At 43.6% G+C, this 11152-nt stretch overlaps 1 protein-coding gene across 2 annotated transcripts in view; it reads right to left on the reverse strand.

Annotated features, from left to right (window-relative positions):
- Nucleotides 1–5677: 5677 nt before the first annotated feature.
- Nucleotides 5678–11152, reverse strand: part of FARS2 (phenylalanyl-tRNA synthetase 2, mitochondrial) — a 581883-nt gene continuing 576408 nt past the window's right edge. For both annotated transcript variants that reach the window (XM_075316468.1, XM_075316467.1), the window contains exon 8: nt 5678–5943. In XM_075316468.1, coding sequence (XP_075172583.1) covers nt 5805–5943 — 139 coding nt within the window. In that variant the 3' untranslated portion in view covers nt 5678–5804. The remainder of the gene's footprint in view (nt 5944–11152) is intronic.

The following is an 11152-nucleotide window of genomic DNA, read 5'->3' on the forward strand; positions in this document are numbered from 1 at the left end:
ATGCCGAGTGCGATAGTGCCCGCCCCGTCGCAGCAGCGATATGTGGTGATAGCTGGCGTAGCGAAAGTTATCGCTACGCCAGCTTCACACACACTCACCTGCCGTGCGACGTCCCTGTGGCCGGCGACCCGCCTCCTTGTTAAGGGGGCGGGTCGTGCGGCGTCACTGCGACGTCACACGGCAGGCGGCCAATCAGAGCGGAGGGGCGGAGATGAGCAGGATGTAAACATCCTGCCCACCTCCTTCCTTCCGCATATCCTACGGAAGCCGCAGTGAGGCCGGTAGGAGACGTTCCTCGCTCCTGCGACTTCACACACAGCGATGTATGCTGCCGCAGGAGCGAGGAACAACATCGGACCATTGCGTCAGCGTAATTATGAATTACGCCGACGCTATACCGATGATACGATTACGACGCTTTTGCGCTTGTTAATCGTATCATCCAGCCTTTACACACTGCGATGTCGCATGCGATGCCGGAAGTGCGTCATTTTCAATTTGACCCCACCGACATCGCACCTGCGATGTCGCAGTGTGCAAAGTGCCCCTAAGGGCTGCAATTAACTCTGAAGGCGTCTCCCTCGTTAACCTGTAATCAAGGAAGTAGTTAAAAGGTCTGGGGTTGATTACAGGTGTGTGGTTTTGCATTTGGAAGCTGTTGCTGTGACCAGACAACATGCGGTCTAAGGAACTCTCAATTGAGGTGAAGCAGAACATCCTGAGGCTGAAAAATAAGAAAAAATCCATCAGAGAGATAGCAGACATGCTTGGAGTAGCAAAAACAACAGTCGGGTACATTCTGAGAAAAAAGGAATTGACTGGTGAGCTTGGGAACTCAAAAAGGCCTGGGCATCCACGGATGACAACAATGGTGGATGATCGCCGCATACTTTCTTTGGTGAAGAAGAACTCGTTCACAACATCAACTGAAGTCGAGAACACTCTCAGTGAAGTAGGTGTATCTGTCTCTAAGTCAACAGTAAAGAGAAGACTCCATGAAAGTAAATACAAAGGGTTCACATCTAGATGCAAACCATTCATCAATTCCAAAAATAGACAGGCCAGAGTTAAATTTGCTGAAAAACACCTCATGAAGCCAGCTCAGTTCTGGAAAAGTATTCTATGGACAGATGAGACAAAGATCAACCTGTACCAGAATGATGGGAAGAAAAAAGTTTGGAGAAGAAAGGGAACGGCACATGATCCAAGGAACACCACATCCTCTGTAAAACATGGTGGAGGCAACGTGATGGCATGGGCATGCATGGCTTTCAATGGCACTGGGTCACTTGTGTTTATTGATGACATAACAGCAGACAAGAGTAGCCGGATGAATTCTGAAATGTACCGGGATATACTTTCAGCCCAGATTCAGCCAAATGCCGCAAAGTTGATCGGACGGCGCTTCATAGTACAGATGGACAATGACCCCAAGCATACAGCCAAAGCTACCCAGGAGTTCATGAGTGCAAAAAAGTGGAACATTCTGCAATGGCCAAGTCAATCACCAGATCTTAACCCAGTTGAGCATGCATTTCACTTGCCCAAATCCAGACTTAAGACGGAAAGACCCACAAACAAGCAAGACCTGAAGGCTGCGGCTGTAAAGGCCTGGCAAAGCATTAAGAAGGAGGAAACCCAGCGTTTGGTGATGTCCATGGGTTCCAGACTTAAGGCAGTGATTGCCTCCAAAGGATTCGCAACAAAATATTGAAAATAAAAATATTTTGTTTGGGTTTGGTTTATTTGTCCAATTACTTTTGACCTCCTAAAATGTGGAGTGTTTGTAAAGAAATGTGTACAATTCCTACAATTTCTGTCAGATATTTTTGTTCAAACCTTCAAATTAAACGTTACAATCTGCACTTGAATTCTGTTGTAGAGGTTTCATTTCAAATCCAATGTGGTGGCATGCAGAGCCCAACTCGCGAAAATTGTGTCACTGTCCAAATATTTCTGGACCTAACTGTATGTGGCAAAAGGCCAACAGAACCACAGTCGGTCACACTGGCCTTGTGTGTCAGATTTCCATATGAAAAGTATTAAAAATCTAAAAAAGTATTAATGTTTGGCTTGGTAGATGTTACAATGACTAATAGTGGATAGTTAGAGGTGTAGCTAGGGGTTCAGCTCAAAGGAGGGGGTCATCTGAGTGGATCCCTAACCAGGTAAACGAGGTAACAAGTATAGTGGCACAGCCTAATCATAGGTATAGGTAACATTAGCAGACAATTGATCTGTTACTGAAAATCCCCATACAAAGAGTAACACCGATATTACCGCCACATAGTGACCATATAGTGGTAGATACCAGTCTTGCAGAACATGTAAGAGGTTACACTACAGTTATAAATGGTGACTTATCTTTCTTTCTTATGGAGTTGTTCATTTTTTCTATCTTTTTCATCTGGCCCAGACCGACACAACAACTTCTTCCAGTCACGACTCGTCTACAGACGTTACGACAACGACATATCTGACTTCTCACATTTCCAGCACCATCCTCATCTATTCCTAACGTGCACAATCTCCTCATCTTACTGACACCTCAATACTTAGCAACTACTGTTGTGTGTATTCTTATTACTGATGATCCTCTTAGTAGCCAACAGTGTCTACCACTGTGTCTCTTACAAACTACAATGCCTCGTTTTGGCTCACTAGATTGAAAAATTGTCCCATTAATAAAAATATTAATGCCCTGTACAAGTGCCCTAGAATACCGTGCCCTCATTTTTCCCCCTAGAAAGTAATAATGCCCCAAGTGTGCCCATTTCACAGTCACAATGCACTGAGTGCCGAATAACAATAATGTTTCTCAAGTGTCCACTTAACGTTTAGTAATGTCTCCTGAGTCTCCCACGTATAATTCCCTCCTACAAAGCATGATATCCCCCACAGGTTCCACATACACAGCATGATGGTGTCAGGGCAGGGTGGACTGGTCGGCCCAGGAGGTGGATCCACTGGACCATGCACCCCACCGGAGGGCAGGGTACACGGCAGCCGGAGCACTGGGGAGGCAGGGACAGGTATAACCAGGTCACCAGGGTCACGGAGTACTTTAAGATGGTACAGAATGCTGGTACAGGTAACAGGACACGATACAAGGGGACCTGAGGATCTAGCTCAAAAGACAAGGCTTCAAGACACGTTGATCAGGCCCCGCCCACATGGCAAGGCAAGTCTTATATACCCAGCACAGCCCTATGACATTTCCTGTTTCAGGTGTGCTGGGACTATAAGACCAGGAGAGTGGGCGCGGCCTGGTCCTATACAGAGGCATTAGTCAGAGTCAGACACCTGAGACCAGGAACAGAACACAGGAGAGCACGAGCGGGGGCGGTAGCAATGACCGGTGGACACGTGGACAGGATCAGTGGTCTAGGAGCGGTGCTGGGATGGTGCGACCGGGTCTGTGGGTGAGGAGCGGTGCTGAGGTATCGGGAGCGTGACAGTTGGGCCTAATAGTAGTCCCCTCCCACTGTACTGTATGATGCCCCTAGTAGCTTCCCCACTATATAATGGCCCTCAGTAGCCCCCCAATATATGATGGCCCCCAGTAGCTCTGCCGCTCTATGATGGCGCTCAGTAGCTCTATGTCATGGATATGTCTGGACCTTAAGGTGCTGCTACTGGGATCTGATGCAGAATGGCCCAGCGATCATCCAGACATTAATGGATGCTGTCCCTTTAAGGGCTGGATTTAGGTTTTTTTTCTATTCCTTGCCAGGTTTGAGGAGCCTTTCCTCCAGCTGGTAATTAAGGGCTTTTATAAGGTTGGGCCTCTCCCTCCTCCAGTGCAGGTTATATTCTTCACTTGGAGAAGTTGCTTGCTCTGGTGTGCATGTTGCTTCAGACTACTGTAGCTGTATTTTCTGAAGATTCCCTCTCAAGATAATAATAATTTATTAATTTATATAGCGCTATTAATTCCACAGCGCTTTACATACATTGGCAACACTGTCTCCATTGGGGCTCACAATCTAGAGTCCTTATCTGTATGTCTTTGGAGTGTGGGAGGAAACCGGAGAACCCGGAGGAAACCCACGCAAACAAGGGGAGAACAAACAAACTCCTTGCAGATGGTGTCCTTGGTGGGATTTGAACCAAGGACCCCAGCGCTGCAAGGCTGCAGTGCTAACCACAGAACCACCGTGCCGCCCATAAGATAAGATGTTTTTTTCTTTTTCCCCTTTTTATGGTTATTTTTGTGCTTGTTTTTTCCCCGTGGATTGGTGGGTGGTGAGCACCTCCTAACCAATTATAAGTACCTGTGGTTTGAGGGTAAGCGCAGGAGCCCTTGGTCCCCCCTCCTCTTTGTGTTACAGCCTCCCTTATTCCTTGAAGTCCACTTGCTGGGTGTCTCTCCCCACACCCAGCGTGACACTCTACTCACACTCTATGATCAATCCCAGTATTTCCACCACACTGTAATATGGCCCCAAGTATGCCTCCACACTCTAACATGGCCCTCAGTATTATCCCCACACTGTAATATGACCCCCAATATTTCCCCCAAACTGCAATACGGCCCCCAGTATGCCTCCCACACTGCAAAAGGCCCCCAGTATTTCCTTCACAATGTAATGTAGCCCTTAGCATTTCTACACACAATATCATGGCCCCCAGTATTCTGCCACATTCTGTGGTTGGCCCCCAGTATCCCCCACAAAGTAATATGGCCCCCCAGTATTCCCACCACACTGAATGGATGGCTCCCAGTTTTTCCTCACACTGTAATATGGTCCCCAGTATTTGCCCCAGACAGTATGAGAGCTCTCAGTATTCCCGCCACCATGTAATATGGCCCCCAATACCCCCTCATACTGTAATATTGCCCCCATTATTTCTCCCATGAACAAAAATTAAGTAAAAAACATCTTATACTCACCTAGCTCTAGATCCTGATGAGTCTGGTAGCAGACAGAACCTAAGCAGTGATGTCATCGCGCCAGGGTATGCAGAGTCCTAGTGTGATGACATTATCATTTTGTTAAACATCCAAGCTTCGTATGTATGTCTCCCTGCTGTTTTGTAGACCGCAGACCTAAATCAACCAATGGTCTACAGAATTGAGAGCAGTAATGCACACAGATCATGACTCCCTGCTCTACTGCAGAGTTTATCTGTATTGGCATTACACACGACAATACAGTTAACAGTAGCAATAGCTCTGGGTGCGCCCCTAAGATGGTGAGGCCCGGGGTGACTGCACCTTCCGTCCCCCCCCCCCAGTAGCTACACTACTGTAAATAGTAGATTTTCTAATACTAAAAGAGGTTTTCCTCATCTCATGAAGTGATGGGAAATCACTAGGATATAGCATAGGTTTAAAATCACTGCAACTTTGTGACCCTGACTGATAATTAGAGTGAGATAGCAGTGTTTTTTTCATGCCTACTGGTCCCCAGCCACCTGACTGCAAGAAACTGGTTTCAGTTCCTTGCACCATAGGGTAGCTATGGAATTAGTGGCGCCGAGCAGGAAAAAATTAGAAAGGAAACAGGTCCACATCAGTAGTGCCTCTCTTCATTCTTAAGATCACAGCGGTTCCAGAGGATGGACCTGCACCAATCATATAGTGATGACATATAGTGAGACAGACAAAATGTCTTTAACATCAAGTTTCAAAGTTGTAAATCTGATGACCCAGAAATTAATGTTATACAAGAAACAGCAAAAAAAGACCCTTTAATCAGATATTATTATATTTGAAGCCATAGACCTGACATGAAACAAGTGACATTTTCTATAATTTTCACCATAGAAAGAGAATTTGCAAATGCAACATTGAAGTCATATTAATATCTTCCTTCCACTCCCAACTCTGCTATTGCCAAGTTGCCGATTTTCTTATGTAACAGGCTGACTTCTGTCTGTGTAAGAGTGTGCTCCATGTGTCGATATTTGATTCTGTAACAATGGCTGACTCGCTTGGTCCTGCAAAAGAAAGAAAGTCAAGCGATTAGAAGTTATACATAGACTGTTGTAAAACATATACGGTAATCTAAATTGAAAAAGTCTATGGTCAATCTCTGGTATCAAGTATGCATAAACAAGTATGGGTAAACAATTCAAGAAATTGGCATAAGTGGGTGTGGGCGGGGGAATGTAGATTGTGAGCCCCATTGGGAACAATGATGGATAAAATCTCCAGTGTTGCAGTAAATATTGGTTCAATAGGGAATAAAATACTGTATATCCAAAGCAAGTTTACAAATAATTATCTGTTTTTAGATTTTATGATCCTAAAAAACAGTAAACTTTTTAATAAAAACATATATAAAAAAGTATCTAAAATGTTTCTAAATGTGTCTAAAAAAAATATTAGTATTTAGTCTATCTAAAATAAAATTATTAAAACCTTAGAGGTCAAGAAGAAAACTCATACAAAATTGCAGTTTTACGGTCATTTTATGGTTACTGCACCTAAAAAAATGCAATAAAAGCAATTAAAATGTCCTCTCTACCACAAAATTGTATCAATAAAAACTATAGATCAGTGTGCATAATTAAGCCCTCACCATTGACGAAAAAATAAATAATACACGATCCTTAGAAAATACTGCCACAAACAAATTGTTGTTTTCTTTACAAGGTTCTGAATTTTTTAAACCCCTTTTTTAACACACATACAGGGAAGGCTGTTAATCACTTATTAAAGTGAATCTGTCAGGTAATTTTCTAGTGCAAGTCTAATGTTATCTTTAAATAGGGCTTAAGGAGCTTTCCAGGATCAGTAAGTTCTATTGCTCTACCTTATCCTGTTATCTTGTTGTAAGCTCCAGAGAATTCAGTGCAACTTAAGGCCCAGTCACACTAAGCAACATCGCTAGCAACATCGCTGCTGATGGACAACTTTTGTGACGTAACTGCGATGTTGCTAGCGATGTTGCTGTGTGTGACATCCAGCAACAACCTGGCCCCTGCTGTGAGGTCCTTGGTTGTTGCTGAATGGCCTGGGCCATTTTTTAGTTGTTGCTGTCCCGCTGTGAAGCACAGATCGCTGTGTGTGGCAGCGAGACAGCAACAACTAAATGTGCAGGAAGCAGGAGCCGGCTTCTGCGGACACTGGTAACCACAGTAAACATCGGGTAACCAAGAAGCCCTGTCCTTGGTTACCCGATATTTACCTTCGTTACCAGCCTCCTCCGCTCTCACTGTCAGTGCCGGCTCCTGCTCCTTGCACGTGTAGCAGAGTACACATCGGGTAATTAACCCCATGTGTACTGTAGCTAGGAGAGCAGGGAGACAGCACTAAGCAGTGTGCGCGGCTCCCTGCTCTCTGCACATGTAGCTACAGCACACATCGGGTAATTAACCCAATGTGTGCTGTAACTAGGAGAGCAGGGAGCCAGCGCTAAGCATTGTGTGCTGCTCCCTGCTCTGTGCACATTTAGCTGCAGTACACATCGGGTAATTAACCCGATGTGTGCTGTAGCTAGGAGAGCAGGGAGCCAGCGCTAAGCAGTGTGCGCTGCTCCCTGCTCTGTGCACATGTAGCTGCAGTACACATCGGGTAATTAACCCGATGTGTGCTGTAACTAGGAGTGCAAAGAGCCAGCGCTAAGCGGTGTGCGCTGCTCTCTGCTCTGTGCACGTGTAGCTGCGTGCGCTGGTAACCAAGGTAAATATCGGGTTGGTTACCCGATATTTACCTTAGTTACCAAGCGCAGCATCTTCCACGCGGCGCTGCTGGCTGGGGGCTGGTCACTGGTTGCTGGTGAGCTCACCAGCAACTCGTGTAGCGACGCTCCAGCGATCCCTGCCAGGTCAGGTTGCTGGTGGGATCGCTGGAGTGTCGCAGTGTGACATCTCACCAGCAACCTCCTAGCAACTTACCAGCGATCCCTATCGGGTTGGATCGTTGTTGGGATCGCTGTTAAGTTGTTTAGTGTGACTGGGCCTTTAGTAACTAGTCAATTATATGTACATACAAACTGTATATGCATTGTTCTCTCAGTGCTGGCATCAATGAAAGTAAATCTGAATTAAATTTGCTCTGCTGTCCCACCTATACTCCATCCCATCTCTCAGCAGTGATAGTGAATGCACTGGGAGGTGGGTGGGTGGAGCTGTGAATATGCAAATTGTATTTACATACACTTGACTAGTGTGCACACTGAATTCTATGGCGTTTACAGCAAGATAACTGGATAAGGTAGAACAATAAAACTTACTTATCCTAAAAGGTCTCCTTAAGCCCTATTTAAAGACAACATTAGCATGAGGGTATGTGCGCACGTTGCGTACTCGCCCAGCACCGTAAAAGGTGCGCTTCAGAGCGCAGCTGAAAAGCTCCGTTCTGAGGCGCATGGTGCCGGCGAGAACGTGCGCTCTGCCTGCAGCTCCTGCCATAGACAGAGCAGGAGCTGCCGGCAAAGCGCACGGAAGAAGTGACATGTCACTTCTTTTTGCGCAGCGCTTCGGCAGTAGCACGGCCCCTGCACAATCTCCATAGACTGTGCAGGGGACGCAGGACGCATGCAGTTACGCTGCGCTGCAAAGCGCAGCGTAACTGCATGAATTTACGCAACGTGCGCACATAGCTTTATACTAAAGAATCACCTGACAGATTCTCATTAAGCTTGCCATTTGGCTTTAAAGCCCAAAATGAGCAGGGATTTCAGAGAATGATGTATAAGTTAGGATGCTTTCACACATCTGTAAAAAAACAGATACTTCTCACATCGGAGAACCACACCTGACCACTGATTCTATCGACCTGAGCTAACTTCTTCATAAACTTGTAAAAAGCAATTAGCCAAAGTCGGGAGATCTAGAAGTCGGGCCAGGTCATAGTTTCAAGTACAGTCTGTGATGACGGATTGACAAAATGTGAGAGACCGGCCTTATACTAAAAAAAAATTAACCAAAAAAGTATATCAATCTGCTCAGCTTCTTCTGTTCTATAAAGTTCTGCCTGTAGATGAGACTTGATGTCCAATGTAAGAGATAAGTGAAAGAAGAATTTAGCAAACCACACAAACATTTTTAGACTTGTTAAGCTAAATTATGATTTTTTTTATGTAAATTATGTAAATATGTTTAAATTAGGAAAAGATAAAAATGTCTTCTACTTCTCTTTTAATAAACAGTTTCTAAGATATTGCATACATTTCTGGTTATATAGTAATGTAATTGAGGCAAAAGTACAAAAGTTTAGTCAGAAGGAAACATTTATACTTTTTTCAATGAAGTTTACAAAATGATCAAACTTTTAGGCAGATGGAGAGACAGATGGAAGTCAATATCCATTAACCTGCTCAATTTGTGTAGGGAGCTAATTATTTAGTCTCTAAAACAGCCCATTTTTGGTTGGGAACACCAAGAAGCTATTTTTAATTTTATATTCCAAATTATGTAACAGGCAAAAGGTGGGTCACTGCCTAAAAGTCAGCAAATGTTTGAGTAACTTTCCATAGCTATTTTTGTTACATCAGCCTTATATTTCGACAAACACCAAAACCAATTTTTCAATTGAAGTATCAGCAGATTCTGTTTACTTAAGAAAGTCATTCCCCTGATGAAATTTTATTCCGGAACTTTAGGACAGCAAATGAGACTGAACTGAGAGCACATGGGGCAGACATAACCCATGCAGAAAATTAGAACTCCTTTTAACGCCTTCCCAACATGACCAGATACTCCTGCCCTGTTTGACATGTTAATACACCTAATAAGCCCTGCCACAGAAATTAGAAAAAGCTTCAAAAAGTCAGAATTTATCTTTTCTTGTCACCTCCCATAAAAAATGGAATGCCAAGGGATTGAAAATCAATATGTACCCGCAATGGTAACATAAAACCTTCAACTCATCTAAAAAAAAGATTGACGGAAAAAAAAAAGTTATTTGTTTCAGAATAAGGCAATTTAATAATGTTTTCATTTAAATTAAATGTTCCAGTATTATAACATTTAAAACGATGTAAATTTGGTAAGACCATAATCAGTCTCTCACAAAATAACATTAAATTATAATTTGTATTGCACAGTGACGGCCATAAAAAAACAAACTGATTAACAACTGAGCAATTGTTTTGTTTGTGTTTTACAATTTCACCCACAATTTTTTTCCCCAATTTTCAATATCTTTTTTGTAAATTAAGAAGTTTGTTAAAGAGGCTCTGTCCCCATATTTCACAATACAGAATCAGAGTCCTGTTAATAAAATGGGCATTTTATGAGAACTATTATGTCCAACTGTACTTAGTCTCCTCCCACCCATCTTGACTGACAGCTGCAGCTTTACCTGAGCAGTGAGAGATCTCAGCAGCAGCAGCAGGAGGAACAGACCATGGAAAGTACCAATCAGATTAAAAGGGCAGAGATTGATTTTAAACTTTCAAAGAGGATTATTCTGCCATTCTGACATGGATTTTCAAAGTACAGTATATACACGGCTTCATCAAGTCTGAGAGAACAATAGAATATCATTTGCATTTTGTATTGGGAAATCTGGTGACACATCTGCTTTATCCTGTTAACAATTAAATACTAAAAAGAAAATAAGAAAACTTTGAAGCCGTACCTCCCAGATTTTTCCCCAATTAAAGTAAAGTAATGTAAAAAAGAAAACTAAAGAACAAAAATAATATGATAGCATAAATATGCACACCCTGACACTAATACTCTGTTCAACCATGCTTCAAATTTATGACAGTATTGTTTTTTTTTGGTGGGAGACTATCAGCACGACACATCTAGAATTGGCAATATTTGCCCACTATTCTTTGCGGTGATGCTCCAAATCTGTCAGACTGTGAGAGCATCTCCTGTGTACAGCGCCCTCTTCAGATCAAACCACAGATTATCAGGTTCTCTATCATGGGTAAATACAGTGGAGTAACTAGAGTTCAATGGGCCCCGGTGCAAAGTTTGGATCTGCCCCCCCCAACTGTACACCAACACTAGGGGAACGGGATAATGACTCTGACACTCGGGGTACGGGATAGTATGGCTGACACTGGGTCCATCCCTCAGCACCCAGGTTTCCCATGATCTAAAATCCCTTTTTCTATCAGCACCCAGCTTTCCTATGTTCTGATATTTTATCCTCAGCACCCCTTCCCCATGCTCTGCTATACATCTTTCTCTCAGCACCCATCTTTCCCATGATATCAGAGCATGGGAAAGCTGGGTGCTGAGG

This window comes from Anomaloglossus baeobatrachus, chromosome 6, assembly GCF_048569485.1.
Source record: "Anomaloglossus baeobatrachus isolate aAnoBae1 chromosome 6, aAnoBae1.hap1, whole genome shotgun sequence".
Taxonomy (NCBI): Eukaryota; Metazoa; Chordata; class Amphibia; order Anura; family Aromobatidae; genus Anomaloglossus; species Anomaloglossus baeobatrachus.